The following is a 23,310-nucleotide window of genomic DNA, read 5'->3' on the forward strand; positions in this document are numbered from 1 at the left end:
AAGCATTTAATCTTGGCTGTCAACAACATGTTGGGTCATTGACTTATAAAGCTTTGAAGCAAAAATATTTCTTTTTAGACACGTTAAATAAATATTCTGGTATTTATTTCACTTCAAGAGCCATGCTTGCTAACGACTGTAATTTAAATTTCAAAAATTGGTAGAAGAAGTTTTTTTTAAAGGAGATTCATGTATATTTATAGATAGTGGAAGAGTCACTTCAATGACATTTGGCATCATTTTTAGAACCCACACGCCTTGCTCTCAATTAACTTGGGTCACTTCAAGAATGGGCCAAAAGGAAGTCTGTTCCACATGCATTCCTGAACAGTATCTAATGCTATAAAATATGAATATACTAGGAGCAAGATTATAAAATCTGAATACTTTGAGAGTTTTGAGAACTTCAGATGTAGACAGACTTCACTGGCTACCGTGAAGTGTCAAAGAGAAAAAGATTGATATTTACATTTATGAAGATTCATCATGCTGAAAGGGAAGGGAAAGATTCACATGCTGGGTACTCCAGGACCTTGATTAAATATGCAGATCCAGCATGAAATCCAAATAAGTAAATGTTTGTGTGTGAAGACCAAGTAGCAATTCAGAAGTATAAAAAACACAAATCACTTCCATACTTGGCATGTGTGCTTCACAGTCTGTAGAGCAATATAAATATACACAGGAACACCAAAACTTTCACCTAATATATTGAGTCCTGTATCCAAAACTAGATCTTCTTATCTCCTTTTTCCTATTGAAATTATCTAAGAGTCTAACATCTAGTAGATAGATATAAGTGACTTGATAAACAGGCCACTGTACTGTTAAATTTCCATGCAAAAACAAAGGAGGAGAAAAACTTTCAAAGCACCTTTTCTTTTGCTTCTTTCTAACTGACACTAACATCAGGTCTTGACAGCTAAAGTAAAAGGAAATCAAACCTCTCAAATTAAGTTACTCCCTACCTTGATAGCTATTCTACAACATCTATCATCCAGAAGCATCGTTAGCACCAGACATGTTGCACTGACAAAAGACATTGCTGATTGCATTAAACCACAAAATACTTTAATTAAACCATTTAAACACACTAACAAATTTACTAGTATCCCAGAAAGATCGGATACTGTGGTATGGGGGATGGAATGCTCTATCTACAGGCTGTCTTCAAATTTCTAAACTGTGAAAAATAAAGCAGATGTTTAAATCAAATACCCTTAAACACTTTGTACTGGAGTATTTAGGGAGAAAGTTTGCAAAGCTGTCTGTGTCACTGGTACACATTGAGTAATACTGCACTAGCCTTTGGCTTTGCCCCTTCAAGATGCGGACCTCAAAATCTGGAGCTGTCCTGGCCATAAACCACTAAACAGCAACCTGCTCTCTATCACAGACCAGGAGAGAGGTGACTACTCTGTGCTACAGCTGTCCTCCTCCCCACCTTATTAGTCCTCATCCAGACTCACTTCTGTGATCCAACACAGATTTTGTTAATACTTTGAATTAAGATATTTACAGACACAAGTATGTGTAGTTGTTTTCTCCAGGGGCAGAAACAGTTTCTCCTGTTTGAGCCAGGGCCACATATCGCATGCACTATTGGCAGACAGTCTTTTCCACACATAACAGTTGTGAAGGCTGAGTTCATGCAGCAGCTTATACCTGGCATGTGTGCTTCACAGTAATAGGTCTTAATTGTGCTCAGTCCTGATACCTCTGCTGCTTACCTAAATCATCACTATTTGTGGTGTTTTGTCCTTCTTGCAATGACTGCCAGGCAGCACCTTAAGGTCTAATTTTTCACGAAATTATTTCAGCCCTTGAAATGCAGCAGTCGTGATCTTGCTGTTGGAGTCAGTGATTACTCACTATTAATGATGTTGCTTGCTGTGGCTGAGGTAATATAAATCAAGCAAATCAGGTTCTCATTTTCAAGATGCCTACAGATATAAATACATGACATACTCATGGACTGTGTGAATTAAAGAGTATCTATACAGGACAGCTTTAACCATTGTGATTACATATACATATACAGCTATAACCATTGTAATTATTCAAATCTAAACAGTGGAACTCAAGCACTACCTCAAAAACCTAAACCAGTACCAAAGGAGGTACAGCAAATCTGTACTATTCCCCACTATCCAGGGAACACTTTCCAAGTCAAATAGCTCAGCACATTTCTGTGTGGGCATTTGAAATTGTTTCTTCAATGTAGATGCTCGAGGAGCTTATGAGGTGGTTTATTTCCAAAGAGAAGACAGCCAGCCATCAGTGTTCAGGGTAGACAAGCATGTAGTAAGCCACACTTGGTTTCCTGATTCTGTAAGAGTATTTATTCTTATAACTAAGATTTGCTACTTCTAGTTCCCTTGATGAAACGTAATGTGCTTATAATTATGCAGATGTTCTTTCCTAATCTTTCAAGAATAGATAGGTTTTGCTTTTAAGACTGCTGTTACAGCTTAACTGTTGCTGACAACTTCTGCTATAGTATTTGCTTTGAGAGGTAAGATGATTCTCATACTCCTTCTCTAGAGCTTTTTTGGTCTCAGCTGTTTCCCAGCACTTCTTGTTGTGATTGTTTTTGTCTAGATGCAGGAAAGCAGAAGGCAGCAGATTCTGCAGGCAGTGTCAGCAGGGAGCACATCTGCACAGTTCCCAGGCCCCTGGCCAGCAGGGGAGAGCTGAAGGTCCAATGTCACACACTGCCTGGGATTCTCCAAGATTGATCCCACTGCTCCCACAGCCTGACACACCTGGGGAGCTCCGTATTTAGTTACTTGGCTCCTACAGCAGCAGTTAACTATGATTATGACTTAACATTCCCTAAGAAAGTAGAGTCCTTGCCAGTCTCAGCTACCAGTGACCTGAGAATTGATTCCTGATAGGCTATTTCCTGGTCATTTTCAGAGTCCCTCATGAGAGCAGGATGGAAACAGCACCCAGAAAACTGAGTTTTGTATTTCAGCGCAATGCACAGGGCATCTTGCACTGACTCAGCCTCAGCCTTTTTTTTACTGACATTACTCTTCCTACTAACTCAATATTCAAATACTGAAAACACCACCACCACAGCCATTTTAGCTCTTGCCTCCTTCCATTCCCTTAGTAAGCAAATTAGATGAACTGAAGGGACTTTTTCATACCTGCAGAGATATCTGCTCACTTAAGGAAATACCAAATAGCAAAAACAGATTAATAGGAAAGATGAACTAGAAAGAAACTGTGCATAATCACACAGCCAAGGGACAGTCTCTGTTTTCACAGCATAAGCCAGACACTGAAGGGCACCAATTGACTCAAACCACCTGCATGCAGTTACTGGAACAGCACTCAAGTAACTGCTGGAAGCAGCAGTTGGCCTCAGACCTGGTTCAGCCCTGACAAAGGCAAGGTTATTAACAGAAGCTGACAGTGTCAATTCTGCTGCATGTCACCATTAAACTGGGTCAACAGCTTATTGCACTCACCTTGGGCTGAGTCTTGAGGAAAAGTCAGTTCTTAAAGCAGCGAGTCTGCTTCCAGCAGGATTCCCCTGCAGCATGTCCTGTTCTCAGGTGACTGGCATTTTAACCACAGACTAGAAATATTTTCCAGGCCTTAATTCTTAGATGTGGACAAAAATAGAGCTTTTGACACTTCAGTATTTCCCTTTGCTCTGATTCAGAAGGAATAGTTGCAAACATCCCATAAAAGTAAAAATAAAGTGCTTTGGAACAACTAAGGCAGTAATGCTTACATGTCTCATTTGGGTCTCTTACCTTTTTTTAAAAAACATGAAAATTAATTGCTTCAACTTCACCAATTTTTTAATAGTCTTAATCATCAATAAAGTAAAAGAAACTCTGAAAAACAACTTGTTTTAATTGATGAAGCATTTTTAGAGATAAATGGTTCTACTAGAAGAACTTCAGCTGGCCCTTTAGAATTATCTTTTTCTCATAAAAAGAAATCAGACTTCCTAATCTTGCAGCCTACATCAGCAGAGGCTCTGCTGCTTTTTTGCTGAGGCTAAATTTCTGGTGGACACAGTTATTTCTATATGTGGCAACTTCCTTCCTCTTTCAAACACTAAAACTCAATTTGCTTAAGCATATATTGGTGCATTACTGCAAAGATTTGGGAAATGGTTTTATTTTCTGTGTTCCAGTAAATTTCCTTTCAATAAGGACATGCAAATACAGACAGAGCTCAGCCCACAGAACATTACACTGTCAGTGAGGAAGATAGCATAATTTTTGAAAGAACCTTGGAAACCTCTCATCTCTCCATCAGGTCAGCCTAAGACTAATGGGGACATCATGTTCTAGGAAAGATAACATGACCTTTCCCACTGTATGCGCTATATAAATAGATTTACATTGCAAATCAAACCTTACTGTCTGTCTTAGAGCAAGGCTATTTCTGCAGCCAGCTTTCAAGGAGAAGACCATTCATTCCACACATGAGATTGAGTAAAACAGGTTCAAAAAGTCTTGGACAGTCAAGCCTGAGCAAACAGTTCCTGGGGTATACAATAGGTTAGAAACACGAGGTCATAAACAAATAAATCATAGGTGAGCCCACTCATAGCACATATAAGAACAAAGGGTCAACTAGTTTAAGGTTTCACTTTATTTCTCTTAATGTGAGATGGTACTATTGCAATAGTACCAGAACAATAGTATCAGAACAATGCAAACCACAGGGGTTCACTGAGCTACTGTTGAAAGAAAACATCTTTCAGTCAAGCAAAAAACAGGTTTCTACCACCTCAACAGCTAAAAAATGTGGTAGGTGAGGCAGTACAGAATCCTCAGACCCATATAGCTCAATGCATATTACACTTCACCAAATAATTCCAAAAACCCCTTGGTTTTAATTTGAGGTGTTAGAGCAGCAATACTACAGGCAGTTCTCCATCAATGTAATAAATTCCAGCTGTCCTAAAGGATGTAGAGTACTCTACTGTTCCTCAAGTAAGGGAAACACCTAGATCTCAAACTCCCATTACATGTTGAACACAGCTCTTAGTAACACAGTATTAGATTGGCAGTTTTTTAACTAAAAGCATACCTGAGGACAAAATAACAGCAGCATTCCATGAGGGATGACAAATCCACAGCAGACCAAGAAACCCAGCCTCAGAAGTCCTATTTACAACAAGCACATCCTGAATATATTCCCTTCCTACCACCACTGCCAGCAACACAACTCCATTTGTACTATGCCAGGTTTTATATAAACCAAACACAGAGGGAGGCACCTGCTCTGACATCTTAGAGATCTCATGTATATTAACCATTCTGGTGCTACTAGCATGCTTCCACAACTTTGGAAAGGCATCAGTGTCCCAGAGGTAAGAAGCAGCCCCAGGGAGTGCAGACAAAGTCAGAGCGACTTTGCACACAGCAATTGGCCTCATGTCATTGCAACAGCTCCCACTCAGACCCAAAAGGTCAGAAGCTTATTAGAGCTCTTAAGCACCTGCAGTGGATTACCAGGTTCAGGACAGAGAAGATTGCATCTCCCAGCTCTGGCTGGCACAAGTGTTAACAACCAATCTCATCCTTAGAGAGGAGCTCTGCAGCAAACAGGATTGCTGCTCAGCTCTGCTTTCCCACTAAAGCAGCAGGCTCGCCTATCTGAAATGACAGCTGCTGTTTCTTATACCACTTCTATAACTGTGACTCAAGTCTCACTGCAGAATGTCAACATTTGTGTTCAACAAATATGATTCACCATGTTTTGAAAGTAACAGAAATGGAATGTAGAGGCAGCATATGATTCATTCCAGCCTTGAAACTGCACAACTGCACAAACACACATTGAATTAGAATTATGCTACCAACATCTTTTATCTCTGAAATATTTGCAACAGTTATTATGAAATGAAAAAACTGTAAAATAAACACTTAGAACCAGAAATAAGTCAATATAGTTTGACAATTCTTGCCACAAACTGCTAACCCAGAAAAAATAATTTATTATTTTTTTCCTCCCACTTCTAATCACACTTTCACTGAAGCACACTTCCTTTCCTTCTTCTTCAGATTTGTCTTTGTCTTCACCCAGTCTTCTAATGCTGATCTCTTACCTTTTATAATCTGGAAGATAGCTTTGAATTATGCTTTTATATTTTTCCATGTTCATTTTAAATTGCACCATTTGACAGTAGGTATGGTGCCCCTAAGCCATGTTTTTGCAAATAATTTCTAAAATAATTGATATTTCATTTTTGCATATCTTAGCTTGTTATTAGTAATTTATACATTACGTATATAATGGCACTGGAGGCAAAGATAAATTAAAGTCTCAGTGGGGCAGGCAAGCAGAGTTTTAGCAAGGGATTTTTTCTTCAAAGACACAAGCTAGACAAAAGAGAAAAGCAAAATATTTTTAAATGTCCTTTGAACAAAAATGTGAATTAGAAATTAATATATTAACCATGATTTAGTATGTAATATCAATATTACATACTAAATTAATCAATATTACAGTAATATAACAATCTGTTAATCTGCTCGGCAAACCAGTCTCACTGTAAAGCCACTTTGCACAAAGTGCTATTGCTGCCACTAGATGTCAGTTTTACACACTTAAAAACGGTCAATTCCCTTTAAAATAGTAATCCTCCATTCACAATAGAAACAGCTCTCTATTATGTAATTCCTTCTGAATTGACCTTTAATTTGAAGTGTCTCGTTTTATTTACCTTCTCTCCACTTCTTCCCCAGCCCCTCGGGGCATAGCTCTCCTTTATTAAAGAAAAAGAAATTCAGCTATGCATTTATTCCATTATTTGCTCAGTCTGAGACACTGGCAGTTTTTGCCAGATATCACTGACAATAGTCTGTATCTCAGATTGTGTCTCTAGAGGCCAGCACTGAAATCTTACTTTTATTCCCCAGAGATATTTTTATATTCCATAAGGACACTTCTACTAAGAAATGCCATTACATTTTTTTACTAAGAAATGTCGAAGTAATTACAGATAGGCTGCCATGCCAGTTAACAAGGGATGTCATTGATATGGCTTATTACAATTTTATGATTTTTCAGATTTTTACTTATATTGACTGCCTAAATGCAGATTTTATTTATGCTTCAAATCTCTGTCTCTCAAGAGTCAAAAACCTAGCTGTGCATTCCTCTAATCTCCTACAAGGGTTCTTCACAGGTGTTTTTCTTAAGAACAGTTTTCATTAGCTAGTCTTAACATAAACTTGGTCATACTGAATACAGAACTTCTATATTATGCATTCACTTTATCACAAAATGGAATTGCTTTTTGTCAAGTAAATCTGTCTTTAATTCCTCCCCCAAAGAAAAATCATTGAAGAAAATTGGGATGAAGTCAAATTCATTATACATTATTACAGTCAAATATATGTATACTCCACAAAAAGCAACAAAAAAACCACTCTAAAACTATCCATGCTCTGAACTGGCAAAGTTACAGAATGTAGCTCTGAATTTTTACAAAGTAATGACAAGACTGTCACCTTTCATGAAGCTGTACTGTCCAGATATTGACAGTTTAGCTAGCAACACACTATGTTTGTTTATCATAATGTCAAAGGAATCCCCTCACCCTCATTCACATCAAAATCTGACATTTTCAAGCTCCTACTGATCCTTCACAGCTCTCCTGGACTGCTCAAGGTATTCTTTGCAGCTGCAGCCATAACCATCTCATACAAGTGCTTGCCTACCAGCAAGGGATGGAAAGCAAGGAAGGGGAAAGTGGTTCTTCAATGAACTTCAAAACAGAGTATCATGCAGCAACCTTCTCCAAAGACATCCAAAAGCATTTTTTAGACAGCAACTCCATTGAAACCATCTCTTTGCACAATCTCAGCAAGTAAAAGCATGGCAAAAAACCTCCAAGGCAAACATGGAATCCAAAACACATCCAGTCCCATGGCTGCTGACAGCAATGTCCATAACTTCATTAGAGAAGTGCCATGCCTGGGGCAGACAAGGGTGCTGTATATGCTACATTTTGTGTTGCAATGTTTTGACCCATTCCCTTTGCTTTCCTACCACAGTCACTATACCTTATCCACCTACCAGGCATCTCCAGAACTGCAAAATGCCCTAAATCCCACCCAGCCACAACATGTGAGCCACCTGCACCCACACTGGTCCCTCCACAGAAGCAGAGCACCTCAGACATGCCAAACTGCTCTGCATGCACTGCACAGTCCATGGGCATGAGCCAGTCCAAAGCTCTCCAGATGAAAATTCACAAAACCCCCTGTGCACCCACAGCTCCAGACTGTACAGATCATACCTGCTCTCTGCTTTTGATGCAAGGTATCTCTTTTCAGCACCCATGGTGGCAGGCAGCTACAGCAGGATGGGATCAGGGCCAACACATGCTTCTGCAAGGAAAGGAGCAAAGACACACCTCAGACACTGGCACTACTGCAGCATTTCTCTGGGTCCAGGATGCAATCTGCAGAACAAAGCTGGTTGGCTTGATCGGCAAGCTAGGAATTTTGGTTACTCTGAGCTACTGAACTAAGTGAGTGAGTTAGTGAGAAAATTGGTGTTGGGTGAATGAAGCAGCTAGTAGAAATGAGGAAATCAATAGCAGGCTAGAAGAGGACAGATTTTTTTAAATATACTTTCTAAATTATAAATTATATATATTTTAATAGTATTTATATTTTAATGTTGTATATTTTTAAATATAATATATATAATATTTATATGCTTTCTAAATTAATTATGCTCTAATATAAAACTGTAAACATAAAACCCAAACAACAAACCAAACACACGAAAAACCAACAAAAAAAAAACTCTTAGGGACAATCTCTCCCTTTATTTCTTCATTGTATATTTGGCAACTCAAATCCCTCCAGGAAAGAAAATACTTTAACTTCTTCTTTATCACACATACTTATTTGCAACTTATTCCATTCATGCCAACATGAATCACTAACAATGTATATCATGAGCAACAACAGAAGCAATGGTTAATTAAAACCTGGAAGCATTAGTCATCTTCCTACAGAAGTTACCATATAATTTCAAAAGTGTTGAGGTTTGCAAGATATTTTTGTACTCTTTCCTAGGACCAGAATTTTGCTGCTAAAGAGCAGCAGTGGCTCTTAGTTTCAATCATGCATTTTACTGAAAAAGAAGGAAAAAAAAAAGCTTTCAGCTGGACCCATAGATATCAATCATCTCAAACCTCAGAGAGACACATTGCTTGATCCCCTCATTGAAGATTGTCCCGGGGAGGAGAAATAGGTTAAAACTCTCTCAATAAAACATTCCCCAATAAAGGAATGGCTTAGATCCATAGCTTCCTTCTCTACCAAGCTCCACTGCAAGTTTAAGAAGTGCCTGATCTGACCATACTTGCCTGTGTGGAAAGGCAGCACATTCCAAAAAACAGCATCTTGGAAGGACTGAAAGTTGCACAAGATGTTTCTCTGAAATCACCAAGCCATTATATCCCAGCAATCTTTATATGAGAAAGTAAAGGTTTAAATACTCTTATTTTGCAAAGAAAAGAGCGTGAACAAGAATCCAACCTTTGCAACAAAAAGCATAGCTGCCTCCTCTTCTTACTTACAAGGTGCAAGAGGAGGTGAGGAAATAGCCCTGCTCCTGCTGGTCATAGATATGCAGAGGCAATTGGGTGAGTCACTGCTACAGCTGATGAAGCCAAAGGAGCCCAGATGGGCCTGAATGGCAATCACACAGTTCAATGCAGTCTTAAATTTCCTCAGGAATTTGGTGATTTCTAGATCTGCTGGATCATCTGTTAATTACCATACCCACTACATGTAGATATGCAGCTGCTTTTTGTTACAGTGTAATTACAGGCCGAGTATTAAATGTAGGGGCTTCTCTACTGTCTGAGATGGCATATTTTCACAACAAATATGTCAAAGAAATGCAGAGATTCACTGGGATTGAAATATAGACTGAGAAAATATGTTTTCTCTGAGAATGTGTATGTCCTCCATTTGATCTTCCCTCATACACTTATAAGTGTCTCCACTTGTATGCCTGATACAAACCCATCCATCATGCTGATGAGATGGTGAGTGAAAAAGCAAAACAGTTTGGTTGGGGACTGATGGCTGGGACATTATTCAAAAAAACAGATCTAGGCAAACATCAGTCATACCACAGTGAACTCACTATCACTGAGCTCACTGGAAAGTATCTATTTCAGAGATTTCAAGTCCACTGTAGGTACACCTAGAAAGTGTCAGGAAATACACAAATTAATTTGCTTTTCCCAAGACAAAAATAGATGGAGGGTTAGAATTGCATCTATTAAACAGACACATTTTCAGTCTGACCTATCCTCTGCTGAAATCTATGCTGAAAAAGGGGGTATTTTAGCATTAGGTTTCTGGACTGAAAGCGTGCAATCCCACCCCTGGTCTTAGTACAATCCAGAGACTGCACTGGAAATTTTGCACTAAGGAAAACCCTATAGATAAAAAAAGGTTTTATTTAGACTAACTTGAAACTCTGACTTGAGAAGTTTGCCTGCAAGTTGTGCACTAGCTTGAACTGCATGAACTCCTTGTTCACATTGAGGTGAGAGGTATATAGAGCTACACAAACTATTGAAATCATTTGGGGAAACTCTTTCCAGTACCTGCATTAGCTAGTTCAGCATTAGAATGGGCACTTTATGTGCAAAGGTAGTACTCTATAAATTCAATTTCTCTTTCATCACCAGCTCTTCATGGGTTGAGAAGTCATGCAGAACCTTAGAACAAGAACAGGGCAAACATGAGGTTAATAATATCCCAGCCATTGTTAAAGTATCTTCCACTCAGCCATTGTTAGACTAATCTGCTGATTTGAGTGAAAAAAATACAAAGAAATTCTGTGGTGAAGAGACAATATTATATGGCTTATCACTTCTTGAATGATTCATTAACCAGCCTAATTTAATCTGCCACATGCCTGGTAAAATTCCAGTTTAGCAATGTAGTGCGTGCTACCAGCTTTCTAGAAATGTTACAACCGGCTAATAACAAAAAGTTAAGCATTAACCAAGATGAGACAAGCATGTAGCTACAAAACTAAAAACTGTTTTTTTCAGGTCTTTCCTTCCTTCACTTTTTAAAATATCATGTATTTGACTTGAATTGCTCTTGATTAAAATGATCTTCATTTAATTTAAAAAAACTGTTTTCTCTCTTTTCAGAATGCATCAGAATATGAGCTGAGCAGATTCAAAACAATGCACCAGCTGTAAGTTTCTCATTATTTTCCATTTCCCCATTGAATGACTAATACACTTCTACTCTGACAGTTGCTCTGTTAATAAATCAGGAAAAATGAGAATTGAAACCTCCTGATCACGTGAACTTTAACATTAATTCACAGGGTGGGACTTCCTCAGGATTAGGATCCTGGATATTTACAAGAGCTGTGGTTCAGATCAGCTGACAGGAAAGTCTCTTCTGCACCAGATGCTGGATTTTATTCTTCCTCAGAGCAGAAAGGGACAACCATAATATTAGTAAAAGTACAAGTTCAACTTATTCCAGAACATAAAGGCTCTTTGCTTGTATTCTATTTGCAGTCAAATTTTCAGAATTGGTTCATCTGCTACTTAGGGATTAATTTAAGTGATCAGTTCAACAAAGTGCTATGTTGAAAGTAATTTAATAGAATTTAATACAGTACTGAATAAGCAAATATAGATATAACAGTTGAGAAATGCCTTCATATAACTTGTGACAAATCAAGTCCATTTCAAAGGCTATCCTTAATGTTCAAACATATTCTTTCTCTTGTAGTACTACACAGAAATAATACTAGGGAATTTTCTCTATGAGCCAGTGAAACCAAGAAGACATCAGTTTAATATAGTGTGTTGCTGTTCTTCACTTAATGGTTGTTACTATTCCATGTAGCTTTCCCCTCCGTGACTAGTTGGGAAAACATTGATCAATTTGCAAATTGTTTTCTGAATTCCGCTCTATTGGTAAGAAACTGGATAAACTTGAAGGCATTTTTACCCAATAAATTTCTATTCCTATTGACAGGAATTCATTGAGAGCATAGGTAAATATTCTTCTGGGTTTAAATTAATAATTTACTAGATAAGTAAAAAAATGAATGGACTTTCTTGCAAAGCACTTTAGTCTAACGGGACATCATTTTGAGAGAAAATGTAGAGAGAATTAATATAAAGTCAACCAAGGATACATTTTCTGTTTCTGACATACATGAATCTGATCTGCTAAAATATTGGGGCAAACAAACATTGAACTTAGGCCAAGAGTTGCACTTCTACTGATGTGAGCACTCAAGCTTTGAATCCTCAAACTGTATATGGGAATTATAAAAGTGTTTTGCCATACGAATTCCATTGTCCAAAGCATTAAAATTCCTTAAATGCACAGTGTGGATGTCATATCCTTAGTACCAACTTCCAATCTAAACTGTTACTCTTACATTGTACTACCTGCTATTGCAAAAACTGCCTGAGTTTCCAGCACTCCCAGTTTAACTGGAGACATTGAGTCTATATTTATCCACCTAAGACAGATCAGCTGGCCTGTTTCAGTATGTTCATACAGCAGGTAATTCCCAATGGACCAAAACACTGAGGACAGATAAACAGAAAATTAATAATTGCCAGACACGGTGAGACTGAGATCCTGTGTTTCCCCTGGCAGTGCCCAGAGCTTCAGGTCTCTGCCTTTATGAAAGTTTCCTCATGAGGCTTCATCAGGCAGGAGTTAAGCTCTCTGACCACCAGCAAAAGCCTTTTGCCTTACCCATTCCAGTTCAACACTTGGTATTCTTGTTTTCCACAAGATTTTGAGTCCACAAGGCTGTGAGTGCTCTTTGAGCTAAAACACAGAGTTATTCCCCATTCTGCTGGGACATCTATTGACAGGGGTACCAGGAGCAATCTGCAGCTATGCTTGGGTCTGCTTCCCTGCCCTCTGTACTAAACACCTCCACCAACTTAATGCAAGGCTCCTTTCCCTCCAGCCTGTACCGTGCTTGTTCTCTAAGGGGAAAAAATTTGTCTAGGCAAAAAAGACAAAATGGTTTATCTGGAAAGAGTTTATCATAATAATTCTGTTTTGATACCCTTAAGTAAACTTTTTTTACACTACACTTCTCATGAAGTCTCTTACTATATTCTTTTGGGTTTATGTGTCAATGTTGGCTTTGACAGCCAAATGACAGCCCCATATAAACTAGTTCCCACCTACACTTAAAGCCACAGGTCTATCTAGATTGTTTCTGAGCAACTACTGGATGTTAAGGTGAAATTACCAAGGTGAAGTCTCTACTCGTGTCTTGCCCTACCTCTGAAATTCAATAATGAAAGATTTTCCTCCCCATTGCTAAACAGTATCAGAAGAGAGGTGCTGCTTTAAAACACAGGACAGCAGAGCACTGAGTCACTAGTCCAAACCCTCTCTGGAGCTGCCAGGGTTGTGCAACAAACTGCTCTCACAGGTTTACATGTTTGCAGCAATCCCAACAGCATGTCGAAATCTCGAGCTTTGCTTAAAGCCCTTCCTCCTGCACAAGCACAATTGCATTTTTCACTCCACACAGCAGACTCAGTTGATAAACTCTCACCCTGAAAGCCTGAGATCACCCAAAACACTGAACCAGTTCACTCTCAAGAATGCCAGTACAACTGCACTTTCCAGGTACTTCCCCTGAGAGCAGTTTCAAACATCCCACTGATTCCAGTCCTGGGCTCCTTTAGTCAGTGCTAACATTTATGCCAGGGAGAACACTCTATAGAAAAACATCAAGCTACATTCAGGAGCACTTTTTAAGAGAGTGCAGATACCTCATACCACAGATACACAAGAATCCTGGAACTTAAGGCCCTTCCAAACACACTGTCTTCCTGTGCAAATAAGATTGGTACTTATAACTGTATCCAGCAAAAGCCGGCATATAGGCTATAACTCAATTACAAACATCCAAAATTTGGAAGCATATCTCAGAAAGAAATGTAATAACAGCTCTATCACCTCAGTGTAGATATTCCAAGACTTACAGTATCAGATGTTTATGCAGAAGTTTTTCCATAATGCTTTCAGCCTACCCAAATTTCATTTTCCCAGGGACCATGAAATTAAAAGGCTGCCTTTATAGCTAATGTGATTAGAAATTCATCCCAGATCAAACTCAGAATAAATTTTGCTCTCAGCTCAGGAACTCTGGGGGCTACTTTACAAAATCAGGATTGAAATTTTCATCACAAAATCAGCACTTTCTATCACATGTTAATTCAGCAGCGTGTTCTGGCTGTGACAGATTGCCAGGTAAATGAGAAATCCTCACCTGCAAATCAGGTCTGAGGTGTCAAGTCTTGAGTTTACCATTTGTATATAGCAACATGCAGTTATGGAAGATCCTGGGTAATAAGTGAGCTGAGTCGCAGAACACATAATTACAAGTTCTGTGTAATTATGGTGTGGGCAGCATTTGATCTTCTTCGCTTGAAATAAACATCTATCAATTTTCACTTCTGTGAAAAATGTTAATACTTTATTCCACCAGGAATTTATAGCATATGCAGAAAATTAGCTGTTCTTCAATCATGTAAGTATTCTATAATTGATTTCTAGATGAGTTTCTCATATCTTTTTTATTTGATTTGATCATAATTTTTAAGAACTCCAAACTGAAATTTTTCATTCTTGCCTTCCAAGAATAGGCAATGTCTTTTCCTGAATCATATGAATAAATTCTCAGTTGTAAGAGCTGTTACATACCAGGAAAGTACCTTTCCAGTAATGCTGAGGTGTTCCACTTGAGATGTCTGAACTTGCATAGTTCAAACTACAAGAACTAGAAATGTTACACATTAACATATTTTTCTGTTCTCCCCTCTCCACTCACATTTTTTATTTCTTTATTAGGAAGGTAAACAACTTAATGTGGAAAATTAACTTTTCAGCTTTTACACAGACATCAACACTTACATACACTTAACCAAAGACAATTCCTAACAAAAATATGAATAATGAGATTTCTATGACAACTAGGGTGTTTCCTTAAAAAATAACACAGAGCTTTTGCTGTCTCTTTAAGTAAGATCCAGCAGTACAGACATCTTATCTTGTTCAGACAATCTGCATTTGGACTTTCCCCAGCCCATAGAAAGCTTTCAACTGAAAAACAAAGGAAGTAGATGACTTCTATTCCAATACTTAGTAAGCAGGAAAGATTTTTCCCTATCCTTGGGATATATCATAATGTTTTCTTATTATGCTATATCCTTCAAATACCATTACACATTAAAATTAATGTTCAGGACAATTTATAAATTAAAAAATTATAGAATTAGTGAACCTTGCCCAATCACTTTTCATGCTACCCTACCATGCTCAGCCATCTATGGAATGTCACTGGAGGGGATGAGGGTAAAAGTTGTGTTTCTTTAATATTGAAACTATGCTCATTTTTAGACCTTCAGCAAGATCGATCAGAGGTACACTTTAATAACAGATCTGTCAGCCCTCTTTGAAGAGCAAGAGCAGATCAGCCTCTGAGAACAAAGCCTGTGCTGGTCCAGGTGGAGGGACTGTAACATTCAGCTTCATCTCACTAAGTTTTTGTGAAAGTAGGTATCTTTCCCTTTGTTAATACGCTAGACCAGCCTAAATAGCAATGCAATATCAGTCACATATCAGCTCAATTTGGGTACCAAAATTCAAATAAATGGGTCATCTGTTTGGGGCAATTATGCAAATGACCTGCTTAGGTTTCTACATGAAGCCAGAAGCAAAGACCAGAAATGGAAGCTGTTGCCCAAATCACAAACCACTTCTTCACCAACATCATATTTCTGGACAGGACCTTTTTCCTCCACCCTGTCAGTTGATGTGCTTTCCTTTTCTCTACTGCATATCTGTACTCAGACCACAGAGAAGAGGCTGTTGTAGTTTCAAATCATTGGTCTTTCTTCCCTTTTAGAGAATCATATTTGTTAGTCAGAAAATGCTGCACCTGGGACTCAAAACCAGAAGAAAATAACTTCTGGCTCATTCAAGCAATGAAGTGTGAAGGGCCATTAATTTATAATCTCATTTTAGCAGAATTCCACATGTGCCCCAGCTCAAGTACACACTGGGCAGAAAACAGAACAGATGTCTGGGCTCATTTTGCTCTAAGTGCCCAAACTGGACTCCTCTCAGTTTTTGGAAGAAAGAAAATATTTAATTTACAGCGTGTTATCAACATATATTTATGCTCTCTGCAGGAGGGATATGTCATTCTTCGTGCTTTAGACTAGCCTCTGTGAAAATGAGTGAAAACATAACCTCTTTTTGCTTTTGTATAAGCATGTGGAGAGCTTAATTCATTAGTTCATAAGTTTATGCTGTGATGTTAGGGGGTCTACACACTATTGCTAAGATAGTGGAGGAAAGTATTAAACCAAGTAATTTAAACTTTTTTCAGTTCAGAAATGAGAAAATAACAGGTTGAGATAATCCTAACCAATGAAAACTGCAGTACTTAAAAATGGGGTCATCAAGACAAGCAAAGCAGAGAAGTTACAAGACGAGCTGCAAGGAGAAGTTAAGGGACCATAGCAGGAGGGTCAGATGCAGCTGCAAGCCAGACAGTTGGGGCTGCAGCAACCAGACACTTGAAACAGCTTCAGAGGAGGCTGCTCAGTGCAGCTGGGCTGGAAAAGATGAAGTGCACTTGGTAGGAATGCCACAGCAGCCCCTTGTGCAAGAGAATTCAAGACATGAAACCCATAGAATTAACAAGTTTGCCAAAAATACATATTTCAAATATTTGCCCCCCAAAAAATGCAGAAATTGTGTTCAGCATGCAAATAAATACCTTTTACTGTTTTCCATTCTCCTCTACCTACTGCCATTGCACATTTTAGGTACTCTCCAATGATATCCTTGACAGAGCATTGGGTCTCAGTTTCTTCTTCACAATTCTGGCACTGAGTTTGACAGACATCTGCTACCACAGCTCTGTCATTTCTCCTATTTAGTTCCTCACTGCACAGTTTCATGGCTTTTTATTATTTTACCAAGCTCTCAGAATACAGACTATAAGCTAAAAATATGTTACCATTTCAGTTAACATACCTTACCATGCATTTCATAAGTGGAATCAATCCTTTCCTAAATCACTGACCTGGCTGATATCATTAATTACCTTTACCAGTATATTAGTTCCTCATTTCATTCCTCTGGCTCAGGGAATAATCTGAAGAAATACACAAGAATATTAGACATATCCATACTGCTGCTTTCATTAACAGATACTACAGCTCAAGAACACAAAAGTCAAAGAATTATTTGTATTGCTTGGAATGTCAATATGAATTACCAGCTATATTCCTTTTATATTACTGGTACAATTATTGTTCACATATGGCCCACAAATAGATATAAATACACTCAGAAAAAGCATTCCAAAGTCAATTATTTCTTAGTATTATTTTTTATTTTTAAAGAAATAGAGGTATGATTCACATGTATAGTCTTAGAGGTATTCTCTGCTAGATTGTCCCTTTCCAGGGATGAATTCCAAATTACAGATAAATCAACAAATTTCAATAACTTCACCTTTTAACCAAAAGCAGTACTATTTATGTATCATATACCTCCATGCATTGGTATTTTATTGGGTTTTCTCTTAAAAACAAAAAAAGGCAGCTAAGTAAATACTGCAAAATAACAAATGTATCTGATTTCTGATCACAGACCATACAGATAATATCTTTCCAGCAACACTTTTCTAGCATCATCAAGATGACTATAGCTTCAGATCCTCTGTTAATCACAGTGAATAATGGCATTAAATTCATCAGGATTAAAGAATTAAATGCTCCCAAACCAGCCTCAGACAAAACCAACACATCTGTATACATCTATAGTGTCATGTACCTTGCAGAGTCCACAGGATGGAGCACCTGTTTCTGGGGAAGCACCACTTTCTGGACAGATTTGAAGTGCCCCAAGAACATTTTGAAGCAGAGCCCCAGGGCATAGCTCCAGCAGACACCCAGGTTTAGGCTTAGAACTCATTCTACACCAAGCTCAAAATGTCCTTCCTTTATCAGCATTTCTTTCTACTCTGACATCCTTGTGCATCAGCTTCCTTAAAGCAAAGCAGTTCTGGGCCAGCTCAAAGGTGGGTGTCAGGTGACATTTGTGACACCCGATGCTTAAGGAAGGAAAGAAGGAGCGGATGGGTTCAGGTCGTGCCTCCACACCCGCGTGTGAACTGTCACTGCTGGGCTGCAGTGACACCCCACACACCACCTAAAACAAACAAAATTACACAGTGCACTTCGACTCAGGTAGTATCAGTTCCACCAGGAATCAGCATAATAACAGAAATCTATAATTTCTTTAGAAGCCTCGTGATACTCTGAGTAGTTTTTTTCATACAAGGAGCAATTTTCCTGTGAACAGAATGATGAAAGTTAACCGACCTCAAGGAAAGGTTAAGCTTGAAAGAAATCACAATGCCTAAGGAAAAGAAACCTTAAAAACCAATAACTTCTCCCTGGAAGACTCTACTGTATCAGTATTGTCTTCTTATTTGCTAACTAATACAAACATTTGCTAGCAAAAGCTATACAAATACCGTACACCTTGTGAGCAGTTTCAAATTACAAACAGTGTAATCCAGTCTGCACTCATCAGTCTGTTTATAAACACAATCCTGACTCAACACCATTATGACAAAATGAACAGGACTGTTTCAAATGTGTGACATAACCCCAGATAGTTACAATACAGAGAAAGGTGTTAAATGTCTAAATCCATGCTGCAGATGTTGGTAAAATTCACCAATAACCAGAAATCAAAAATCTTGTACAGCTATCACCAATGCATATTATTTCTAAACTAAGTCAGAAACTTTTTTCAATCACAAAATACTTTAGTTTGTAATTTCCTTAATGCAGAGATCTTCTTGTTCTCTATTATAACACTATATAAAAATGGATATTCAAATTTAAATATATGTGTTTCTTTACGTGTAGACTCCTGTCATATTTTCTTTATTCTTTCCTTTCTGAATATTGTATTTTCCCTTTGTATTTTAAAACTGAAGGGAAGTTATTCTGAAATCCAGTGTTTGATAGTAAACATAGACTTTTTGTCCCAATATCCTCTAGGAGGGGAAAGATGCAGAATCATATGACCACAAACTTATAAAGTAACTCTTTTAAATTATGCACTACAGCAATAAATGCTTCACATTAAGATCTATAAAAAGAATAACCCTCTCTGATATAGTGTTGGACTCCATCAGCTACATTTTTGTGGTCTTAATGCAATTAAAGTTACCAACGGTGTAAACATATCCTTAGCAACAAGCCACAAAATTTGCAGCTGTAGACAACAGAAAAATTTCATGGCTGTAGTTACAAGTCTGAACACAGAAGAGAGTATTCCATTAAGGTGTTTATCTGTTTATCTTTGGTCATAAGATGTTCTCTTGCTATTATTTCAAATAGTAGTTTGATACTTATTAAGGCAATAATTTCTTTCTTTAGAAAGTCTCCCATCTCCCTGATCATTTTACTGGGGTTTATTTTAGGGGTTTTTGGCTTTTTTCTTTTTGGAAGATGGTATTTCAAGTCCACTACATTTTTGTGTGAAAAAAAACTTTGAAACTTTTTTAGTTCAATGACATCTCTGCTTCCAGAACACAGTGGCAGGCAATTCCAATTATCCAGGAAACAGGAGAGAGCAGTCTTAAGCAGATGGAAACACATGAGAGTAGAAAAGACTATAGATAAAGTAATTTTTCCTGTACTTAAGCAGGAATAGGAAAATACTCAGCATAATTATGGTCAGTGAAGCTCAGATTACCAAACTCTGCCAGAGAATACACCCACCAACCCTTTCCCTTTGGTTGTATGTATTACAGGCCAGTGCAGGAAAGGAGTGGTTTTAAAATTGTTAGTTTTTAAGCATTTTTCACATACTGAAGGCATCGTGGTATGTATAACAGCACTATACAAATATTACCTTATTTCAAGACATCCTTTTCACTTTGAAATTTTAAAAATTTGTGCAGCCTTTTGTCTGTGTGAGCAATTTCATCAGCAGGGACACAAACATATTTAGACCATTCACCATCCATGCCTGAGTGCTGACTGATGCTCATGGGCACCTGCTGAAAGGAAGGACACAAACCACTGCTGCTCCCTGCTCCTTCCCTGTGCTCAGCCTCATTCCCAATGCCAGGGCCCAGTACCCCAAGATGCCTCCTGGGTACCCCTCAGGGTAAATCCACACCCCACACAGGAGGGTGGATGGGAAAGCAGACTTGTCTGATCTAACCCTACTGCAACAGGGGGTGAGGAGGGGCAGCAGGGTATAGAAGCTCTGCAGAGGAGTCAGAAACAAGCATGGCTTGCCAGCTGCAAAGAGCCCTGTGTCCCTACACCCTCCCTCCCGTGGTTAGGCTCACAGTGGGACAAGCTGGCACTTAGGGGCATCTCCATGGCAGTCACAATTGACTGCTGGAAGGGGATCAGGTTTGTAGCACATGCAGAACTGCTCCCAAGAGTCACTGTGGTTGTCAGCTGGCTCCAGCACAGGTCACTGCCTCAGAGACAATCTGATCTCAAACACTTTGAGTTTGACATTAAGTAATTAGTGTGTCTGTAGGAGCAATTTTTGTGTTTCTGTATGCGCATGAAACAGATGACAGTAAAACTGAAAAGCAGAAGTGCAGCTTTTTGCACAGTCCCCAGAGAAAGAAAACACATATTCTCAGCAGCTGCTAAAATGTGTTTGCTCAGAAGACTCTTCATGAGAAAATCCTACTAAATTTACTGTTTTCACATCTTTGCCTGCAGTACATGCCTACTTGTATGACCTGTTTCCTCCAGTGAGCCTAATGACAAACCCAAATCCCATTCAATAAAATTTAGAGTTGCATTTTCAACTGCATCTCCTATTACTAGTACTGTGAGACCATCTTTGAGTATGCCATTTGGTATCCAAAATGATAAAGGATTAAGTTTTTAAGATTTCTAGGGCAGCTGATAGGAGTCTTCCAAAATCAACATTGTGGCATTGAGCCATTTGGCCCACGGTGAGAAGACCAAAACTCCTGAAAATCAGTATTATGTAAAAACACTTGGGACAGAAATGTACCCTCTTCTCATCTGCTAAGACACAACTACAGGCCACATGTAACTTTCCCTGTACAAGAAGTGTTTCCTAGTTTAAAATAGCATATAAGCATCCTGGGAAAGGAAAAAAAAATCCATTGAACTAGATAGTAGATTGGAAAAAAACAGAGATGTATTATTTTAAATAAAAAGCAGAACTGTTTCACCTGTTTGTAGCAATCAGTAGGTAGCAAATATAGAGAATATTATGAGAAATCATGTTCCATAAACTCATGCTTTCCAAATACCAGCTATGGGACACTGAATAGTAAGTTACGTAGGCAGTGTGTTGACCAAAATAGAAATTGAGGGGGCAAAAACTATGTCTAAATTGACATAGTTTAAAACAATAGAGTTGGAGTGCATTTCTGGCCTGGTATGAAGTACCACAAATTTGCATTCAGATCCATATGATCAAGCACAAAACCCTCACAGGCAGCATGTGACCGTCTACTGCTAATTTTCTGTTTCCCCGGCACTCTTCACTGCCACAGCCCAGCGCTGGCACATCTTCCTACAGATACCCTGAAAGCAGAAGAAATCAAATACATACAAAATACTATCAAACAGCACATTCTGTTAGGAAAAAAATGAGCCTGCAACACGACTACAGATTCCAGTTCAGATTCACATGGTTTGTACTTGGGCTGTCTTCCGATGCAGATGTAGATGGCACCGGTTTGGGCTATTTTCACTCCACAGCCATGAAAAAGAGAACTGTGGCAATCATTTCCTAACTTTCATGTGAACACAGACTGATCAAGCCAAATTCCTGTTACTGACCAGTTATATTTACATTCACATTAGAGTGCTTCTGTGGCTGGAGCTCTCTCTTTAGTGCTAATCTAGTAGCTCAGAGCTCAAGCAGTAGATGCCTCTTTTAAATAGAGTCCTTCATGTTTGAATACATACTGTCTTTGAAGCAATTATCAATCTAAGATTAAAGACAGCCTGTAGATATGGGCAGGGAGAAGTACCTCTGAGCTAGGTGAAACACTATGACCTCAAGAGAGTAAAATCAGACAGATATTTTGAAGTGAATTATCAATCATTTTACATACTGCTCAGGAGAGCTTCTAGTGGAGCTCTATTGCCAGGATTTCCTAAAGAAAAAGCCAAGCAAAAGCTCACAAAGCTGTCTTTTAAAGAGCAATTTGTGCAATATCCTGTGATTCTCCACACTCCCCAAAAGTAGGAAAGTCAAAATCAAAGAACACCCTTGGCAAGAGAAGGTTGTACATTAAATATTCTCCATTAATTCTTTCCTATAAAGAACAATTGGATCCTTCACTCCTGAGTACTTCTAAGAAAAAAAATTGGCCCAATCACCTCTAATAATGTTGGAGAGAAAGCTTTGCTAATAGAGAAGGAGTTAAGAAATGGGTTTCCTAACATGACTGAGAGAAAAAGTCATATATGGTCATGTCATGAATAAAAATGAAACCTGGTAATCCAACTGATTACTTACTTCAAATCAGGTTTCTTGGCAGTTTCATAGATATTGAAGGCACTAGACTGTATCTATGAGCATTAATGTAATCTGTAAAAAGTAGCTTCTTCTTGAATAGTCATGCATAGATTGAGATCCTTTGATGCAGCACTGTCTCCTCAAAGCATCAAAAATAAGCATTAAAGAGATTCACTGTAAATCACTTTAATCTACTTGCAGTTCTTTTTATTCAGCTTCTCATTGCTAAATGTGAGTTTACAATTAAAGCTTTTATCTCAACTGTGTGAAACCCTAGAGATTCAGAAATGGCAAATGAGAGCCATGGCTGCACCCGTACCCTGGTTTGGACTTTTTGCCCTTTCCTGCAGCTTGATTGTCCATCTCTCCTGTGTGCCAGAGCTCCTGCCTGGGACCCATTCCTTGGGTTCCTTGCTGTGCAAAAGTTGCTAAGGGTAGATGCTGCTGCACCACTGAGCCTCACCCCAGCAGCAGTCAGGATGTGGCTTCAGGCATCAACCCAGAGCAAGAGCTCAAACAGGCCCCCAGGTTCCCTAGACCAATTAGTTCCCTAGACTAATATGTCATGCAGTCATACTCTGTAACTTGCATTAAGACAATGGCAAAAATGGTCTCCATAAAAAGCTGTTAGCATCAAAACTTAATAATCTTAAAGGAGGATATGCATAGCTGCTATGTTATATTTAAATTTAATAGC

General features: G+C 38.5%; 1 protein-coding gene across 1 annotated transcript in view; it reads left to right on the forward strand.

The window, feature by feature from the left end:
• The window catches only part of BLNK (B cell linker), a 92,223-nt gene that overhangs the window by 18,405 nt on the left and 50,508 nt on the right, over window positions 1–23,310 (forward strand). The window contains exon 3 of the mRNA XM_031062705.1: window positions 11,183–11,229. Within this exon, the coding sequence (XP_030918565.1) occupies window positions 11,183–11,229 (47 nt within the window). The remainder of the gene's footprint in view (window positions 1–11,182; window positions 11,230–23,310) is intronic.

The sequence above is a fragment of the Geospiza fortis genome, unplaced genomic scaffold (assembly GCF_000277835.1).
Source record: "Geospiza fortis unplaced genomic scaffold, GeoFor_1.0 scaffold130, whole genome shotgun sequence".
NCBI classification, from domain to species: Eukaryota; Metazoa; Chordata; class Aves; order Passeriformes; family Thraupidae; genus Geospiza; species Geospiza fortis.